Genomic DNA, 21,495 nt, shown 5'->3' on the forward strand with positions numbered 1-21,495 from the left:
CCCCCCAGCCATCCTGTGCCTGTGGCGTGCTGCACAATCCTCCATTCCCCCGCCGGGGCTTAGTTTAGTTTCTGCCCGAGAAATACAATAAAATAGGTAGTTCCGTTCCACCCCTAAATTTTGCAATGTCCACATACAGAAAAAATGGGGTTTTATATGAACAGTTCTCTATTTATTCTTCAATCGCAACATCTTCAAAGATTGCGGACCGGATGCACAAATACAATCTCAGAGTTCCAATTCACATCACAAGACTGCCTGACTTGTTTCCTGGCCAAGAGCCCCTTCCTCAGAGGCACACCGTATACAAACATCAGCTATGGACCAGAAAATCTGAAGAGCTGCAATCTACTACATGTAGAGAGAACACGATCGGCGTTGTTACCTCGGGTGGAAATCGCTGTCCAAGAAGAGGAGTGCCTCTCTGCATGTAGTAAATTACGGCCCCTCAGATTTTCTGGTCCATAGCTGATGTTTGTATACGGTGTGCCTCTGAGGAAGCGGCTCTTGGCCTGTGAAACCCGTGTCAAGTAGTCTTGTGATGTGAATTGGAACACTGAGATTGTGTTTGTGCATCCGGTCCGCAATCTTTGAAGATGTTGTGATTGAAGAATAAATAGAGAACTGTTCATATAAAACCCTGTTAGTTTTGTTTCTGCTGACTGATCAGTTGGCGGTCCAGTGAACCTGCATGGCCCTGGCTGCACGCATCCTCATACGCATTCACGTCCACAAGAGCGTCCTGCGCAGTAAGAGAGAACTTTGAATTGTGCCTGTGCAGGATGTTCTTGCGGACGTCAATGCATAGGGCCCAAGTGCCACGTTTGCGCCGTGGCAGTTCTGTTTTGGAGCCCCTTTCACGGTATCACGGTGCATCGTGTATTAATCACGGAGAGTTGGAGAAGAGCCTAGTCCTGCCCCCCTCACAGAGCAGGAGAATCTGGCCAATAGCAGCAGCAGCAGCAGCAGCTTCCCACCAGCCAATGCTGCTGCTGCTGCTGTGGCCATCTAGTAAGAAGAGGAGGCAGGGCGTTATTTGATTGAATCCCCGCGCTGTTCCCTGCACTGGAGACATGTGCAGAGGCAGAGGATGTCAGATGAGAGGTGCCCAGAGGGGTCGACTGATGTCTGCGCCATGCATGCCCTGATGATGAATGAGCTGAACTCCTGTGAACTGTGTGCTCCACTGACAGAGGCGGTGTAGTGTCAGCGTTTGCAGCCCCACAGATTTTGCAGCTCTGTGGGTTCTGCGCATGCGGCTGTGGGACGTGCGTGCGACGTCATCCTCCAACGCTGCAGTTGAATTTACTTACGGTGTAGTGTGAAGAATCTGTGTATTTTAATATTGCTCTGTTTTTCTCATTATACTCCACCCCTTCGCCGCATAGTCCACCCCTTGCTCGCCACTGCCTCTCTAATTCAATGCCAATTAATTATCAAAAGTCTTTGAAACACTTTTTATATCTACCTTCTATAGTGATACAGAGGATATCAGGGAGGGCTGTAGGAGGTTAGTATGCTAATGTCAGCGGTGGTGGGCGGAACGTTTATACACAATTCAGCTGCATAGAAACGGGCTTGCGCTTTTAAATGTCGCGTACTGAAGACGTGTAGCCCGATGCTCTAGTACGCGATGACGTTTCCCATTCTGCGTGCAGGGCTGCATTCGGGCTGCAATTTCTGACATTACAGGGGCAGCAGCAGCAGCTCGGCATCCGCAGCAGGAACTCTGACGTCACCGCTGTGGGCTCCGGGACGACACTGCGGCCAGAGCCTGCAGACAAAGGGACGGAGAGCGGTGCTGCTGGGAGAGAAGGTAACGTACGGGGAAGGGGGAGGACACGGCAGGAAACGGTGAGGCAGGATAGATAGGCAGACAGCCCCAGCTGACCTGGTGTAAATACAGTGCAGTGTATATGTGATTCTCTGTGTGCCCAGCATGCTACATCTCCCTATGTACACCATCCTCCCCTGGCTGCCTGACTACACCTCTCATCTCTCATTTAGGAGCAGGACAGGTATTCATAACAGCCACCATGCCATAGTTATTGCAGATTACCTCACACAGCGAGAGATAGAACATTAGCTTTTTATAAACACTGCTATAACCTTATTCACATGAGCCCACTGTATGCTGGGAAACAGCTGGCTTGGACATTATGGCCTGATCAACACAACACTGGGCTGAAATAAAGAAGGCCACACATGGACCAAGTTAGGTCATTTTAGATGTGCCGTGGGTCATTGTCATGTGTTGTTCAATTGAGTGACTGTAGGCCATGTGTACATGTGTTGGAATCACAATGCTCAACTGTCCCACTACTCAGTGAATTAGTGATGGGTCGTTCGCGAACGAGCCGGCTCTAAGAGCTGGCTTTTTGCTGCGAACGACAAGAGCCGGTTCTTGGTTTTGAAAGAGCCGATGCCTCAGCCGCCCCACACAGCTCTGATTTGCTGTGTAATAAAGGGCGCTGAGGCATGCTGGGGGATGTAGTCCTCCTCTTGCAGCTTGTAGGAGTGTATGGGGCGGAGCAGAGCAGTAGCAGGAGGGATTGCCCCAGTCAGAGAAGCAGTCTGGAGTTGTCATGGAGATGGGGGCGTGGCTTTTACTCCGATTCTGAGTGGTGTCTAGTGATATTTAATGAAGAGCCGATTCAGAGCCGTAAGAGCCGGCTCTTTAATAATAATAATAATAATGGCAGTATTTGTATAGCGCCTTTCTCCTGTCGGACTCAAAGCGCTTGCGAGGCAGCCACTAGAGCGCACTCAGTAGGCAGTAGCAGTGTTAGGGAGTCTTGCCCAATGAACTCCTTACTGAATTACTGGCTTACTGAACAGGCAGAGCCGAGATTCGAACCCTGGTCTCCCATGTCAGAGGCAGAGCCCTTAACCAGTACACCATCCAGCCACTGCTGGGAACCGATTCAGAAGAGCCGATTCTCCGAGAAGAGCCGGAGTCCCATCACTACAGTGAATTAGAGATGCGAAGTTCGGATCTTTTCAATGATCCGGATGATTTGAATCGGATCATTGAAAAGATCCGGATCTTTGATCCGAATCTCGGATCATTTTACTAGGGAAGCATTCGGGGGTGAAATGACCAGCAGGACAGGACTTTCCCTGCAGTTGACAGACAAAGAAGAGGAGGGGGGTGGACGGACGGACGGACAGAGAAGGGGAGGGGGGGTGGACGGACGGACAGAGAAGGGGAGGGGGGTGGACAGATAGAGAAGGGGGGATGGTGGACAGAGCCGGGCAGGGAGTGAACAGAAGGGAGGAGGTGAACGAAGAGGGGAGAGCAGAGAGCAGAAATGTTTTTTTGCGCACAATACCCAATTGCAATCATATGCTTTACATATATTTCACCTATATGTTCATCTGTATACCCTGAATGCAAACGTCTCACAGTGAAAGAAAGCATTCCCCTTTTCTCACCTCGAACACATCATAAATTATGGGAGAAGATAAGTGCAGCTGTTTAGAGCAGTGCAGAAGGATCATATTGCACAGCAATCACAGTGCCTGCCCTGTCATTCATTCAGCCCAGCACTCTGTCTGCAGAGTTACTGAGCTGTGCTTCTCAGCCAAAAGTTTCCCATTTGTTCACAACAACAGCCAGCCTATGATCAGCAGCACATTGCAGCCAGTAGTGTGCTCTACACATATCTGGCAGTGGCACCCATGTCCCCTCTCCCAACTACCTGTCCCTGCAAGGCTGGCTCCCCTCCAACTGAGCGATCTATCTCCGCTCTGCTTCCAGGACCCCGGTGCCCTCTGAGAGAGGGGGGCGTGCCGCTCCTGGCTCCACCCCTTTTGATCCGAATCTGTTCATTTTGATGATTCGGATGATTCGACTCACAAAAAAGATTCAGATCAAAGATTCGAATCGTTCATGATCCGGACAACACTACAGTGAATGCATACCAGGATGCCTGCAGCCAGGGTCGCGCAGGCGCAGTGGACCTCTGACTGATCAGTCAGCAGAACCGAAACTAAGCCTCAGCAGGGGAACGGAGGATCAGTTTGGCACATAGCAGGCAGAGGATAGCAGCGAGGGGTTGGTCCAAATCCAGGTAAGTGAAACTCAATTTTTTTTTCAGTCATAATTCTATCAAGTGCAATTCTGACAACAGACCACTAGATGGCAGCAGAAGATGATCTATAATTACTTTTGAGCTACTGTCGTATTTTGTGGCCTCGTGTCCACCATATAATTGTGTTCTGAATATTTCCTTGTGTACTAAAGTATAAAGTTCCCCTACATGATCTGCTAACTGCCCACACTACATGACTCTACATAGTAAGGACAGACAGTACTATGTGTGGAAACCTCCTGCCAGTCTCCAAAATGGCGACTACAGCCTCACATAGGCATGTATGATGTCATGATGCCACCACCCACTGGCTGCCATTACCCAGAAGCAGTCAGGACAGATGCAGAGGTGCCCAATCATGACATTCCATTGTTACAGGTGAGCCTGAATCATTTATCACCCGCACCCCAGCACCTTCTACTCCTGATGGGCTTTATAGATCACCTGAAGTGACAGCGATATGTGGAGGCTGCAGGCACAAATCTGCAGGCTCGATTTGCCGCCAGATCGCCTCTTCCGCATCCCCGCACGTACCCGCCGCCGCGCGTGCGTCGGATTCGATCCGCCCTCGTCGCCGCGCCGCTTATCTTCCGCTCGATTCCCTGCCATTGTCCCGTCGTGGGGAACGAGCAGGGAATCGGCGGCGGCAAAATCGGACCTGACGGATCTTATCAATCGAGCCGCATTAGCGGCTCAATTGATAAGCAACATCGGAGCCTCATCTACGCGTGTAGTCAAAAACAGTTTTAAAAAGTTTGTTTATAAACAAACAAAATGGCCACCAAAACAGGAAGTAGGTTGATGTACAGTATGTCCACACATAGAAAATACATCCATACACAAGCAGGCTGTATACACCCTTCCTTTTGTATCTCAAGAGATCACTTGTGTGTTTATCTTCTGTCTCCTTCAGCTCTCATGCACTGAATACTAGTGACAGGCTGTGAGGCTGATCCTTTCTTCCTGTCTGTAATTTCTCAGTATGTGTTAGCCCAGCTCCTTGCACAGCCTAACAGAGGAGGATTTTTATCCGGCTCTCTTCTATCACTGATAAGATAGCAGAGATGCTGCTGGCTTATGTAAATAACACACACACTGGAGTGTGCATAGAGGGGGAAGTGCATAACAGACCAGCACGGAAGAGTTGGCAGCCTTCCAGACACAGGCCGACAAGTCTGACAGGGGAAAGATACATTGATTTATTACAGAGACAGTGATAGTAGAAAGTGGTGCAGTAAGCCAGAGCACATTAGAAAAGGTTTAGGAACTTGTAGGATGGTAGAAAAAACGTTGTAATTTTTGTTACGGAATCTCTAAGGACCAGAGCCTTTTTTTCCATTCAGACCACTGCAGCTTTCACAGTTTATTGCTCGGTCATACAACCTACCACCTAAATGAATTTTCCCTCCTTTTCTTGTCACTAATACAGCTTTCTTTTGGTGCTATTTGATTGCTGCTGTGATTTTTAGTTTTTATTATATTCATCAAAAAAGACATGAATTTTGTCAAAAAGATTTTTTTAACTTTCTGTGCTGACATTTTTCAAATAAAGTAAAATTTCTATATACATTTTTGTCCAAATTTATTCTGCTACATGTCTTTGATAAAAATAAATCCAATAAGTGTATATTTATTGGTTTAGGTAAAAGTTATAGTGTTTATAAACTATGGTGCCAAAAGTGAATTTTCCCATTTTGAAGCATCTCTGACTTTTATGAGCACCTGTCATGTTTCATGAGGTGCTAAGATTCCAGGATAGTATAAATACCCCCCAAATGACCCCATTTTGGAAAGAAGACATCCCAAAGTATTCACTGAGAGGCATGGTGAGTTCATAGAAGATTTTATTTTTTGTCACAAGTCAGTGGAAAATGACACTTTGAAACAAAAATAAAACAAAAAAAGTTTCCATTTCTGCTTACTTGTGACAAAAAAAAAAAAAGAAATCTGCCACTGACTCACCATGCCCCTCTCTGAATACCTTGGGTGTCTTCTTTCCAAAATGGGGTCATTTGTGGGGTGTGTTTACTGTCCTGGCATTTTGGGGGGTACTAAATTGTAAGCACCCCTGTAAAGCCTAAAGGTGCTCATTGGACGTTGGGCTCCTTAGCGCACCTAGGCTACAAAAAGGGGTCACACATGTGGTATCGCCGTACTCAGGAGAAGTAGTATAATGTGTTTTGGGGTGTATTTGTACACATACCCATGCTGGGCGAGAGAAATATCTCTGTAAATGAGATTTTTTTTTATTTTTTTTTTACACACAATTGTCCATTTACAGAGAGATTTCTCCCACCCAGCATGGGCGTGTGTAAAAATACACCCCAAAACATGTTATACTACTTTTCCTGAGTACGGCGATACCACATGTGTAACACTTTTTTGTAGCCTAGGTGCGCTAAGGGGCCCAACGTCCTTTGAGTACCTTTAAGATTTCACAGTTATTTTGAGGCATTTGGTTTCTAGACTACTCCTCACGCTTTAGGGCCCCTAAAATGCCAGGGCAGTATAGGAACCCCACAAATCACCCGATTTTAGAAAGAAGACACTCCAAGGTATTCTGTTAGGAGTATGGTGAGTTCATAGAAGTTTTTTTTTGTCACAAGTTAGCGGAAATAGATTTTTACTGTTTTTTTTCACAACGTGTCATTTTCCGCTTACTTGTGACACAAAATAAAATCTTCTATGAGCTCACCATACTCCTAATGGAATACCTTGGGGTGTCTTCTTTCTAAAATGGGGTCATTTGTGGGGTTCCTATACTGCCCTGGCATTTTAGGGGCCCTAAACCGTGAGGAGTAGTCTAGAAATCAAATGTCTCAAAATGGCCTGTAAAATCCTAAAGGTACTCATAGGACGTTGGGCCCCTTAGCGCACCTAGGCTGCAAAAAAGTGTCACACATGTGGTATCGTCGTACTCAAGAAAAGTAGTATAATGGTTTTTGTGATGTATTTTTCAACATACCCATGCTGGGTGGGAGAAATATCTCTGTAAATGACAATTTTTTGATTATTTTTTTTTTTTACACACAATTGTCCATTTACAGAGATATTTCTCCCACCCAGCATGGGTATGTGTAAAAATACACCCCAAAACACATTATACTACTTCTCCTGAGTATGGCGATACCACATGTGTGACACTGTTTTGCAGCCTAGGTGCGCTAAGGGGCCCAAAGTCCAATGAGTACCTTTAGGATTTCGCAGGTCATTTTGAAGCATTTGGTTTCTAGACTACTCCTCACGCTTTACGGCCCCTAAAATGCCAGGGCAGTATTGGAACCCCACAAGTGACCCCATTTTAGAAAGAAGACACCACAAGGTATTCCATTAGGAGTATGGTGAGTTCATAGAAGATTTTATTTTTTGTCACAAGTTAGCGGAAATTGATTTTTATTGTTTTTTTTCACAAAGTGTCATTTTCCACTAACTTGTGACAAAAAATAAAATCTTCTATGAACTTACCATACAACTAACGGAATACCTTCAAAAAAAGAAAACAGTTGAATCAGGCACTGCAGTATATACTGTTTTAATGGTGTTTTCAATTGTGAGTAAAATCACCATTTGTATCAAAAATTGTGGCATTCAAAAGGTAGGTACAAAACATCATCATCTGTAGAAAAATTATCATGTGCAAACATCTTGTGCGTTCAAACAGTTGCAAGAGGAGGATGTCCTACCATATCAGAGGGTGGCGGTGGTGGGTGCAGGGCAAAAACGATAACCTAACGGCCGTTTCGCACGCCGGTGCTTCTTCCGAGGCTGATCCAATTTATTTTTGATACAAATGGTGATTTTACTCACAATTGAAAACACCATTAAAACAGTATATACTGCAGTGCCTGATTCAACTGTTTTCTTTTTTTGATGCTGATCCTTTGTGTATGTTTCACAAGTATAGTCATGAGCACGCAGTATTTATAACACCATCAAGGTGGCCTTTTGAGTATCCGTCCATCCTCACTCCCAGTGACATGGCTACAGATCCCGTAGTGCCGGCAACCCTTTACGTCTAGAGACTTTAACGGAATACCTTGGGGTGTCTTCTTTCTAAAATGGGGTCACTTGTGGGGTTCCTATACTGCCCTGGAATTTTAGGGGCCCTAAACCGTGAGGAGTAGTCTAGAAACCAAATGTCTCAAAATGACCTGTGAATAGGACGTTGGGCCCCTTAGCGCACCTAGGCTGCAAAAAAGTGTCGCATGTGGTATCGCCGTACTCAGGAGAAGTAGTATAATGTGTTTTGGGGTGTATTTTTACACATACCCATGCTGGGTGGGAGAAATATCTCTGTAAATGGACAATTGTGTGTAAAAAAAAAAAAAAATAATCAAAAAATTCATTTACAGAGATATTTCTCCCACCCAGCATGGGTATGTTGAAAAATACACCCCAAAACACGTTATACTACTTCTCCAGAGTACGGCGATACCAGATGTGTGACACTTTTTTTGCAGCTTAGGTGCGCTAAGGGGCCCAATGTCCTATTCACAGGTCATTTTGAGGCATTTGGTTTCTAGACTACTAACGGTTTAGGGCCCCTAAAATGCTGGGGCAAGTGACCCCATTTTAGAAAGAAGACACCCCAAGGTATTCTGTTAGGTGTATGGTGAGCTCTTTTGCCACAAGTTAGCGGAAATCGATTTTTATTGTTTTTTTTTTTTTTGTTCTTCACAAAGTGTCATTTTCCGCTAACTTGTGACAAAAAATAAAATCTTCTATGAACTCATCATACACCTAACGGAATACCTTGGGGTGTCTTCTTTCTAAAATGGGGTCACTTGGTGGGGTTCCTATACTGCCTTGGCATTTTAGGGGCCCAAAACCGTGAGGAGTAGTCTGGAAACCAAATGTCTCAAAATGCCTGTTCAGGCGTATAAGCATCTGCAAATTTTGATGACAGGTGGTCTATGAGGGGCCGAATTTTGTGGAACCGGTCATAAGCAGGGTGGCCTCTTAGATGACAGGTTGTATTGGCACTGAAGTGCAGGAAGCGCAGGATGTTCTCAAATCGTGACCTGGACATGGCAGCAGAGAACATGGGCATGTGATGTATTGGGTGCGTAGACAAATAAGACTGCAATACATTCTTTTTGACTAGACCCATGTTAAGGAGAAGGCCTCAAAAATGTTACGTTCGGAAACTTGGAGTGGTTTCCACCGAAAAGGCTGGGCATGGTAGCTTCTTGGATTGGCGGTTGCGTATTGTGTGGCATAACGGTTAGTCTCAGCGACAATTAAGTCGTAGAGACCAGCAGTGATCAGAAAAAAAAAATTCTGTCACTGTAGTTGGGCGGGTGAGGGTTTGGCCGGGTGATCAGAAGCCCGTGGGGGGCAGATTAGGGCCTGATCTGATGGATAGGAGTGCTAGGGGGTGACAGGAGGTGATTGATGGGTGTCTCTGGGTGATTAGAGGGGAGAATAGGTGCAATCAATGCACTGGGGAGGTGATTGGAAGGGGGTCTGAGGGGGAACTGAGGGTTTGGCCGAGTGATCAGGAGCCCACACGGGGCAAATTAGGGCCTGATCTGATGGGTAGGTGTACTAAGGGGTGGCAGGTGGTGACAGGAGGTGATTGATTGGTGTGATTAGAGGGGGGAATAGATGCAAGCAATGCACCGGGGAGGTGATCGGGGGGGGGGGGGGGGTCCTCAGGGCGATCCGAGGGTGTGGGCGAAAGATTGTGTGCCCTCAAAGGGGAAGATGAGGGTCTGATCTGATGGGTATGATAGGTAGCAGTGACAGGGGGTTATTGATGGGTGATTGATGGGCGATTAGAGGGGAGAACAGATGTAAATAATGCACTGGAGAGGTGTTCAGGCGGGGTCTGAGGGTGATCTGAGGGTGTGGGCGGGTGTTTGGGTTCCCCCAAGGGGCAGATTAGGGCCTGATCTGATGGGTAGCAGTGACAGGTGGTGACGGGTTGATTGATGGGTGATTGATGGGTGTTCAGTGGGTGATTAGAGGGAAGAACAGATGTAAACAATGCACTTCGGAGCCGATCTGAGGGCGGTCTGCGGGCGATCTGTGGGTGCGGGCGGGTGATCAGGTGCCCACAAGGGGCAGGTTAGGGTCTGATCTGATAGGTGTTAGTGATGGGGGGTGATTGACAGGTGATTGACAGGTGATCAGTGGGTGATTACAGGGAAGAATAGATGTATACAGTACACAGGGGGGGGGGGGGGGGTCTGGGGAGGATCTGAGGGTGTGGGGTGGGGGGGGGGGGGTGATCAGGAGCCCCCAGGGGGCAGTTTAGGACCTAACCTAAAAAAATAGCGTTGACAGATAGTGACAGAGAGTGATTGATGGGTGATTAGAGGGGAGAACAGATGTAAACAATGCACTTCAGAGGCGACCTGAGGGCGGGGGTGCGGGCGATCTGAGGGTGTGTGGGGGGTGATCAGGTGCCCGCAAGGGGCAGGTTAGGGTCTGATCTGATGGATGTTAGTGACAGGGGGTGATTGATGGGTGATTGACAGGTGATTGAACGGTGATCAGTGAGTGATTACAGGGAAGAATAGATGTATACAATACACAGGGAGGGGTCTGGGGAGGATCTGAGGGTGTGGGGGGTGATCAGGAGCCCCCAGGAGGCAGTTAGGACCTAACCTAAAAAAAATAGCGTTGACAGATGGTGACAGGGAGTGATTGATGGGTGATTAGGGGGGTGACTGGGTACAAACAGGGGTCTGGGGGGTGGGCAGGCGGGGTCTGAGGAGCGCTGTGGGCGATCAGAGGGCAGGGGGGACAGATCAGTGTGATTGGGTGCACACAGGGAGGGGTGCAGCCTGCCCTGGTGGTCCCTCGATCACTGGGACCACCAGGGCAGAAGGCAGCCTGTATAATATGCTTTGTATACAATACAAAGCGTATTATACACTTGTATTGCGGCAGATCGGGGGTTAACAACCCGCCGGTGCTTCCGTACGGCCGGCGGGTCGTCGTCGCGGGTGGGCGGAGCCTATTGCCGGTGGATGCGCCCGCAACGAGCGCACGATCCCCGGCAGGACAGCGCAGAAAGATCCACCGCCATTCGGCGTATTGCGGTCGTTCTGCGGGCCACTTTGCCGCCGCCTATCGGCTGTGGGCAGTCGGCAAGTGGTTAAGCCAGTGTTCCGCAACCCTGTCCTCGGCTCACCAACACTGCACGTTTTATATAAATCCACAGAATTAGTTAATCAGCTTTACTGCAACTCACCTGTGATTCTGTGTAGTTTCCTGCAAAACATGTACTGTTGGTGGGCCTTGAGGACAGGGCTGGGGAACTCTCCTTTTAACAGTGTGGTTTTCTGGGTTTGATCAGCCCATTACTCCAGAGCTCCGCCTAAAATCTGCACCCCAACACTTCGATCCTCTTCTGGGTCCACAACTAAGCACTCAGCACTTCATCTATACAGCGTCTGTTACACCCCATACAGCTGATAATGTGCAGAGTACCAGCTCATGTACTGCGATCTCCCTTCTCCCTATTGCTCTCACAGATGCCTTCTAAGCTTATGAATAGGGAAGAGCAGCCGCATGGGCGTAACAATAGGGCCTGCAGCCCCTGCTCCTGCGTAAGGGGGCTCAAGCCCCCCTCTGGGGCCTGCTCAGGGCCGTTTTGGGGGGGCTAGAGGAGACGCAGCATGAGGGGAAAGCCATGGCCACACTCGGCTGGGAGGGGTAACTGTCCCCCCCCCCCTTCCCCTCACCTCGGAGCTCTCCCCTCTGTGCTCCTTTCCAGCTTACATTAGTGTCTGGGCAGCGGCGGGCAGATACATACCTTCCTTTCGTTCCACCGCGGATACTCCTCGCTCTAGTGTCTGACGCAACTTCCTGTTTATACAGGAAGTAGCGGCAGATGCTAGAAAGAGGAACATTCCCGATGGAACGCAAGGAAGGTATATATCTGCCCGCTGCCCAGACACTAATTTAAGCTGGAGGGGAGCACAGAGGGGAGAGCCCCGAGGTGAGGAAAGGGGGGGGGGGTGGAACCATGCCCTCTCCCTGCCAATGTGTGGCCATGGCTTTCCCCTCATGCTGCGTCTCCTCCAGCCCCCCTAAAACGGCCCTGAGCGAGCCCCAGAGGGGGGGGGGGCATCAGAATCTCTGCAGGGCGGGCCGGTGGCTCCTAGTTACGCCCCTGAGCAGCCGCACTGTTTATGTTATGATCATAGGGACATTGGCCCATTTTCGCTTACTAAACTTTTTTGCAGAACTGCAGCAAATCCACATTACATTTCACCTTTACACATTTCTGTGCATTCAACAGCAGATTTCAGGCAAAATAACGTTGAAGAATACCACCAACCATAGCGGTTAAAGGCTTCCAGAGCTGAATGAAGTAGGAGAAACGAGGAGTGCAGGCATGTATGGGGAGCTGTCCTGATGGCCACCCCTCCCCCATTCTCCACTGCCATCTCCTTTCCTATTTAAATGCCCCCCAGCCTCTTCTGGGTCACCGGGGTCAGGTTATAGTGTGCAGGCGCTGGCCCGGCTGCGTACATCCTACAGTGCACAGCCAGAAGCCCTCTGCGCATGCGCTTCACGTTACAGTTACATCATGTGCAGAACACTCCCACCTGCGCACTGTAGGACGCACAGCTGGGCCAGCGCCTGCACACTATAGCCTGACTCAGGCCACCCAGAAGAGGTTGCCAGGGGGCATTTGATATGGACCAGTAATGCCATTTCTTTCCCAGTATAGCCATGTCCCCCCAGTGTCCCCAGCATTGCCATTATCCTCCAGTGTGTAGTGTCCCCCACCCCAGTAATGCCATTTCTTTCCCAGTATAGCCATGTCCTCCCTGTGTCCCCCAGCATTGCCAGTTATCCTCCAGTATGTAACGTCCCCCACCCCAGCAGTGCAATTTCTTCCCCAGTATAGCCATGTCCCCCTGTGTCCCCCAGCATTTCCATTATCCTCCAGTATGTAATGCCCCCCACCCCAGTAATGCCATTTCTCCCCCAGTATAGCCATGCCCCCTGTGTCCCCCAGCATTGCCATTATCCTCCACTATGTAATGTCCCCCACCCCAGTAATGCCATTTCTCCCCCAGTATAGCCATGCTCCCCTGTGTCACCCAGCATTGCCATTATCCTCCACTATGTAATGTCCCCCACCCCTGTAATGCCATTTCTTTCCCAGTATAGCCATGTTCCCTTTGTGTCCCCAGCATTGCCATTATCCTCCAGTATATAGTGTCCCCTACCCCAGTAATGTCATTTCTCCCCCAGTATAGCCATGTCCCCCTGTGTCCCCCAGCATTACCATTATCCTCCAGTATGTAACGTCCCCCACCCCAGCAGTGCAATTTCTTCCCCAGTATAGCCATGTCCCCCTGTGTCCCCCAGCATTTCCATTATCCTCCTGTATGCAATGTCCCCCACCCCAGTAATGCCATTTCTTCCCCAGTATAGCCATGTCCCCCCGTGTCCCCAGCATTGCCATTATCCTCCAGTATGTAGTGTCCCCCACCCCAGTAATGCCATTTCTTTCCCAGTATAGCCATGTCCCCCAGTGTCCCCAGCATTGCCATTATCCTCCAGTATGTAATGTCCCCCACCCCAGTAATGCCATTTCTTACCCAGTATAGTCATGTCCTCGCTGTGTCCCCCAGCATTGCCATTATCCTCCAGTATGTAATTTCCCCCACCCCAGTAATGCCATTTCTTGCCCAGTATAGTCATGTCCTCGCTGTGTCCCCCAGCATTGCCATTATCCTCCAGTATGTAATGCCCCCCACCCCAGTAATGCCATTTCTTTCCCAGTATAGCCATGTCCCCCAGTGTCCCCAGCATTGCCATTATCCTCCAGTGTGTAATGTCCCCCACCCCTGTAATGCTATTTCTTTCCCAGTATAGCCATGTTCCCTTTGTGTCCCCAGCATTGCCAGTTATCCTCCAGTATGTAACGTCCCCCACCCCAGCAGTGCAATTTCTTCCGCAGTATAGCCATGTCCCCCTGTGTCCCCCAGCATTTCCATTATCCTCCAGTATGTAATGCCCCCCACCCCAGTAATGCCATTTCTCCCCCAGTATAGCCATGCCCCCTGTGTCCCCCAGCATTGCCATTATCCTCCAGTATGTAATGTCCCTCCACCCCAGTAATGCCATTTCTTTCCCAGTATAGCCATGTCCCCCTGTGTCCCCCCCCCCCCAGCATTGTCATTATCCTCCAGTATGTAATGTCCCCTACCCCAGTAATGTCATTTCTCCCCCAGTATAGCCATGTCCCCTGTGTCCCCAGCATAGCCATTCAACTCCAGTATGTAATGCCCCCCACCCCAGTAATGCCATTTCTTTCCCAGTATAGCCATGTCCCCCTGTGTCCCCAGCATTGCCATTAGCCTCCAGTATGTAATGTCCCCCACCCCAGTAGTGCCATTTTTCCCCCAGTATAGCCATGCCCACACTCCAGTATTGCTCCCTTCCCCCACCTCCATGCAGAGTAGTAAAAGGAAGGCTTTACATTGGTTTATAGCTAGCTGTCACAGTGTGCTTCAGTCCTCTTCTCCCATTAGCCTCAGTCTCTGCCTCTCCTCATATCCTCATCCATCTACCACTACCAGCACTGCTGTAACATCACAGGAATGGTAACAGTGGGAGGGGGATGTGAGGAGAGAAGGCCAGCTGGAGAGAAGGCAGAGGGAGGACAGGACTGCAGCACGCTGTGAGTATAGTGCACAGGTAGCTATAAACCAGCTTATTATGCTTTCCTGCAATACTCTGCATGGCCCCACCACCCACAAGTGACAGCAAAGGGAAGTGCTGGGGGAGGAGGATCCTGTATCGGTAGTTTCACCACTGACAGTATAACCTAAATTATGCTCCCCTTATTATCTATCCAAAGGCAGCAGCATCCTGTACAGATCACATGACCACATCACTGAGGATGGAGGAGGACCAGAGTCACATGACCGAGAGGATATTCAACCTCACCCTGGAGATCATCTGCCTGCTGACTAGAGAGGTGAGGAGGATTCTGGGAGGTCACATGACATAACTCTTATCTCCATTAATAAAATGCATACCTGATGGGAGAGGTGAGGAGGGGAATTAAGAAATTTAGGTTACTTCGACTAATGGACTGTTTGGGCGCCCAAAAGGCACTAATGCAAAATATTGGCTATTGGGAGCCAAAAGCAGAAATGTAGGCACCGGATGAATAGAGGGCATCGGGCCTGTCCAACCAAAATTTTTCATTTTCATAAATATAATTTTTTTTATTTTTTTTGTGTGTCTTAAAATTGTATTGCTTTTTGTATTTACATTATTTGCAGCGTGAAAGGCACCACCAGGGGGGTGGTTAGGGTTAGGCACCACCAGGGGGGTGGTTAGGGATAGGCACCACCAGGGCAGGTGGTTAGGGATAGGCACCACCAGGGGAGTCTTAGGGTTAGGAAGCACTGGGGTGGGGGGGGGGTCTTAGGGTTGGGCAGCACTGGGGGGGAGGGGTCTTGGGGTTAGGCACAACCTGGGGGGCGTCTTGGGGTTAGGCACAACCTGGGGGGCGTCTTAGGGTTAGGCACCACAGTGGGATGGTCTTAGGGTTAGGCACCACTGAGGGTGGGGTTTTAGGGTTAGGCACCACCGGGGAGGTCTTAGGTTTAGGCACCACTAGGGGGGGAGGTCTTAGGGTTGGGCATCGGTAGAGGGAGGGATCTGTGTGAGAGTAGGGTTGGGTTTATTTGTAGTGAAATATTGGTAATATTTACCAGAGTTTTACTATCCTCCTTAGGACTGTAAACATTTTTTAGTTTTCGTTATTATAGAGGATGTTTTGCAATTTCAGCCTCATCCCGCTCCCTTTTTAATAGCGTTATTTTAACATATTTATTATTCTATCTCAGATAAAGATGAAGAAATGATAAAAAAAATTGTTAGACAATAGTTTCAAATTTTGGCTGTACTCCGCACCCTTCTTTTTCTGACACCCTTATTTGATGTTATCAGGAGATCAGGAAGAGGATTCTGGGATATCACATGACATCACTCTTATCGCTAATAATAAAACACACCTGACTAGATAGATGAGGATTCTGGGAGATCATGTGACATTATTGTTGGTCTTTCCATACAGAGTTTTCCTCCAGTGAAGTCTGGTGATCATGTGACCATCACGGTGCCCCCACCTCACTTCCTGATATATGAGAAACACAACAAGCAGAAGATTCTGGAAATCACCAGAAAGATGATAGAGCTGCTGACAGGAGAGGTGAGCGGTGCTTGGAATTAGGGGACATTATCCAGTAACAGTAAGGGGTGTGTCTGGGTGGTGACTGTATTATTGGATGTGTCAGGTTCCTGTGAGATGTCAGGATGTCACCATCTGTTTCTCCATGCAGGAGTGGCAGTATATAGAAGGACACCAGGACCTCTACAAGGACGCCATGATGGAGAATCAGCCGCCCCTCACATCACCGGGTAAGAGGAGACTTTCATTTTGTACAAAGGAGAAAGCAGTATGGAGGGTCCGCCTAGATCTCCCATCATCTTATAAACACATAGCGACAATGTATTCAGTCAGTGTGTGTTTTTCCGACAGATGTATCCGGTAACAGAAACCCACCAGAGAGATACACAGGTTCTCTTTATCCCTGGGATTGTTTACAAGAAGATTGCACCTTTCCCCACCATTGTCAGGTAGGTGGGCTGAGGGTCATCCATGATTCCAAACTGTATTTCACTTTTCCTTTTGCATACGCTGTTATCAGTGTTCACAATTTAGATATTACCTCTCATTTTGTGAATTTAGGGTGGAGAACTGATTAATGTAAGTGCCATGTTTAAAGAGGAAGAAGAAGAGACATATGTGAGGAGTGATCAGCAGTCTATGGAGGAGAGTGACGTGTTGGGGACATATAAAGAGGAAGAAGAGGAGACTGATGAAGAGACTGAGGAAGAAGAAGAGACATATGTGAAGAGTGATCAGCAGTCTATGGAGGAGGGGGACATGATGAGGACAAGTAAAGAGGAAGAAGAAGAGACATATGTGAGGAGTGATCAGCAGTCTATGGAGGAGGGTGACATGTTGAGGACAAGTAAAGAGGAAGAAGGAGAGACATATGTGAGGAGTGATCAGCAGTCTATGGAGGAGGGTGACAAGATGAGGACATGTAAAGAGGAAGAAGAGACGTATGTGAGGAGTGATCAGCAGTCTATGGAGGAGGGTGATATGATGAGGACATGTAAAGAGGAAGAAGAGACGTATGTGAGGAGTGATCAGCAGTCTATGGAGGAGGGTGATATGATGAGGACAATTAAGGAGGAAGAAGAAGAGACATATGTGAGGAGTGATCAGCGGTCTTTGGAGGGGGACGTGATGAGGACAAGTAAAGAGGAAGAAAAAGAGACATATGTGAGGAGTGATCAGCAGTCTATGGAGGAGTAACAATAAAATGAAAAGCTGCGCTAATGGAAAAAAACATCAATCACATGGAGCGCTCTAAATAAACAATGCTGTATATTGTCATCAAAAAGTCACTTAAAGAAATTAGCAGCGCTCAGTGGCTTGAAACAAACAGAGGCACTTAAAATCACCATCCAGTAGTCTGGCAAGCATCAAGTAGACTGTCCCAGAGTCTCAATAAGTTTCCTCAGTGCTCAGCCGACATGTCAAAAAAAGAGGAGACAAAAAAAGCACATAGCGTAATCCTGTATTGTACAGAAAATGCCCGTCACCACATCCAGAGTGAAAGGACCACCTTGTGCCGGGACACACTCCCCCCTATGTGCCCGCACTCACCCGAACAGCCTCCAACAAATCCGGAGGTATGGATATACAGCGTAGTCAAGGGGATAGGGATCAATTCAATCCACCACGATCAGTTTCTATAACTCAAGGAAGCGCCATATAGTGTAAAATCATTTAATATAGTAAAGGTAAAAAAGTATCAAACTCACAAGCAAAGGTAGTCAAAAGGCATGTAATCACATGAGTGATAGCAGTCCCGGGTAGCCGCTCACACACACGCTGCCTCAGATCCTCGTCCTGGACTTCCTGATACTCCTGGTCACGTGACGTAGCTCCGCCCTATGCATTTCGTCATGAGAATGACTCATCAGGGGCTCACGTCACTACAATATCCACGGCTCCTATAACCTAACCCTAGGACCTCCCCCTGGTCTAGTTCCACCTATCGCTGAAGCAGAATCCTCCGCGTGCCTGTGTATCAGCGTTCACCTCAGGGACAAGCTGCATATAATACATTACGGGTAAATCCACCATAACAGCAATCACCATAGCAACATACATGATTGTCTGGCAGCGCTTCTTACACTTATCCTCATAGGGACCTGCCTAATCATATACAATACTGTATTTCACTATCTATCAGAAATAAAAAATCAAAACGTTCTGTTTATTAAAACATAAAAAATAAAACAATTAAAATAGAAAAAATAAAAGATAAGAACAGCAACGGGGGACATCCCCACCACTACATCATAAACCGCTGGCAGAGCAATGTCAGCAATCACGGCCCCAGCGCGAACATCCGCGATCGATGCGCTAGTGGGTGGGTGCAAAGACACACCAACACACATTGCATGTGTATGCAGCCACCTATCGCGCCGCCGCAATAACTCCGCCGGTCGCCGCTGCTCGACACCCTCCATCATAACCAGCTTCCTTCCAGTGACAAATACCAAAGGCTACAGTTAAAAAACATAAGTCTGATCCTATACTGTATATACAGAATCAGTTATTCGCAATAAAACAGTTAATATCTAGATCAATGTTGAGACCTGATGGACTGAGAGTGTCCAGGTTAAAAATCCATCTCGTCTCCTTTTTTGACAACTCCCTCACCTTATTGCAACCCCTCCAGTTGGGCATTAATTTCTCAACTGCACAAAAGTGCATCTGGGTTGGGTCGCAGTGGTGTTTTGTTTTAAAATGGAGAGAGACACTATGTTGCTCAAAACCCTTCTTTATATTATTGATATGCTCCCCAATCCTCTCCTTTAGTGGTCTGGTCGTGCGGCCCACATATTGTAGGCCGCAATCACACCAGATCACGTATACCACAAAGGCGGTATTGCAATACATAAATTGACGAAATTTAAATAAGTTACCATTTGAACTTGAAACAATTTGATCTTGTCGGTGAGCGTTTGCCTCTCTGCAACATTTGCACCCCCGACAAGGGAAAAACCCGGCCGATTTTTTAAGGTGGGGATTGCGCCTAGTTGTGTGGCCCCACCAGAACAGAAACAGATGTTGGGGTGGCAATCGGCCGGGTTTTTCCCTTGTCGGGGGTGCAAATGTTGCAGAGAGGCAAACGCTCACCGACAAGATCAAATTGTTTCAAGTTCAAATGGTAACTTATTTAAATTTCGTCAATTTATGTATTGCAATACCGCCTTTGTGGTATACGTGATCTGGTGTGATTGCGGCCTACAATATGTGGGCCGCACGACCAGACCACTAAAGGAGAGGATTGGGGAGCATATCAATAATATAAAGAAGGGTTTTGAGCAACATAGTGTCTCTCTCCATTTTAAAACAAAACACCACTGCGACCCAACCCAGATGCACTTTTGTGCAGTTGAGAAATTAATGCCCAACTGGAGGGGTTGCAATAAGGTGAGGGAGTTGTCAAAAAAGGAGACGAGATGGATTTTTAACCTGGACACTCTCAGTCCATCAGGTCTCAACATTGATCTAGATATTAACTGTTTTATTGCGAATAACTGATTCTGTATATACAGTATAGGATCAGACTTATGTTTTTTAACTGTAGCCTTTGGTATTTGTCACTGGAAGGAAGCTGGTTATGATGGAGGGTGTCGAGCAGCGGCGACCGGCGGAGTTATTGCGGCGGCGCGATAGGTGGCTGCATACACATGCAATGTGTGTTGGTGTGTCTTTGCACCCACCCACTAGCGCATCGATCGCGGATGTTCGCGCTGGGGCCGTGATTGCTGACATTGCTCTGCCAGCGGTTTATGATGTAGTGGTGGGGATGTCCCCCGTTGCTGTTCTTATCTTTTATTTTTTCTATTTTAATTGTTTTATTTTTTATGTTTTAATAAACAGAACGTTTTGATTTTTTATTTCTGATAGATAGTGAAATACAGTATTGTATATGATTAGGCAGGTCCCTATGAGGATAAGTGTAAGAAGCGCTGCCAGACAATCATGTATGTTGCTATGGTGATTGCTGTTATGGTGGATTTACCCGTAATGTATTATATGCAGCTTGTCCCTGAGGTGAACGCTGATACACAGGCACGCGGAGGATTCTGCTTCAGCGATAGGTGGAACTAGACCAGGGGGAGGTCCTAGGGTTAGGTTATAGGAGCCGTGGATATTGTAGTGACGTGAGCCCCTGATGAGTCATTCTCATGACGAAATGCATAGGGCGGAGCTACGTCACGTGACCAGGAGTATCAGGAAGTCCAGGACGAGGATCTGAGGCAGCGTGTGTGTGAGCGGCTACCCGGGACTGCTATCACTCATGTGATTACATGCCTTTTGACTACCTTTGCTTGTGAGTTTGATACTTTTTTACCTTTACTATATTAAATGATTTTACACTATATGGCGCTTCCTTGAGTTATAGAAACTGATCGTGGTGGATTGAATTGATCCCTATCCCCTTGACTACGCTGTATATCCATACCTCCGGATTTGTTGGAGGCTGTTCGGGTGAGTGCGGGCACATAGGGGGGAGTGTGTCCCGGCACAAGGTGGTCCTTTCACTCTGGATGTGGTGACGGGCATTTTCTGTACAATACAGGATTACGCTATGTGCTTTTTTTGTCTCCTCTTTTTTTGACATGTCGGCTGAGCACTGAGGAAACTTATTGAGACTCTGGGACAGTCTACTTGATGCTTGCCAGACTACTGGATGGTGATTTTAAGTGCCTCTGTTTGTTTCAAGCCACTGAGCGCTGCTAATTTCTTTAAGTCTATGGAGGCGGGAGACATGATGGGGACATATAAAAAGGAAGAAGAGGAGACGTATGTGAAGAGTGATCAGCAGTCTATGGAGGAGGGTGATATGATGAGGACAATTAAGGAGGAAGAAGAAGAGACATATATGAGGAGTGATCAGCAGTCTATGGAGGAGGGTGGTATGATGGGGACAAGTAAACAGGACAGTGTCACAGAGGGCAGAACAGGTGAGTAATCGGCAGTAAATATAGAATAAATGTGTATGTATATTGCTGGTGTTATTGTATCTCTGCTCACAGATTGGCCATATTAGGGGTTTGCTATGTACTTGTTAATATTTTGTCATCTTAAACTGTCATTATTGATTGTATTTGGTGACTGCTTACTGGCAATAACAGTGCAGACACCCCGACTGGAGTTCCCTGTTCTGTTCTGTGGAGAGGGGAAGGTGCTAAAGGAGTAAGAAACCTCCTGGTACATTTCACAACAGAAATACAATGTGGATAATGACTTAGT

At 47.6% G+C, this 21,495-nt stretch overlaps 1 protein-coding gene and 1 pseudogene across 1 annotated transcript; both read left to right on the plus strand.

The window, feature by feature from the left end:
- Positions 1-21,495, plus strand: part of LOC137537212 (uncharacterized) — a 97,109-nt pseudogene that overhangs the window by 25,706 nt on the left and 49,908 nt on the right.
- On the plus strand, positions 4,424-17,498 carry LOC137535485 (cilia- and flagella-associated protein 251-like). Its single transcript, XM_068257323.1, has 7 exons — positions 4,424-4,472; positions 12,349-12,446; positions 14,933-15,048; positions 16,159-16,293; positions 16,424-16,502; positions 16,624-16,721; positions 16,834-17,498. Exons 3-7 carry the CDS (start codon positions 14,953-14,955, stop codon positions 17,467-17,469), a joined length of 1,044 nt encoding a protein of 347 aa, XP_068113424.1. The 5' UTR covers positions 4,424-4,472; positions 12,349-12,446; positions 14,933-14,952; the 3' UTR covers positions 17,470-17,498.

Source organism: Hyperolius riggenbachi, chromosome 10, assembly GCF_040937935.1.
Source record: "Hyperolius riggenbachi isolate aHypRig1 chromosome 10, aHypRig1.pri, whole genome shotgun sequence".
Lineage (NCBI taxonomy): Eukaryota > Metazoa > Chordata > Amphibia > Anura > Hyperoliidae > Hyperolius > Hyperolius riggenbachi.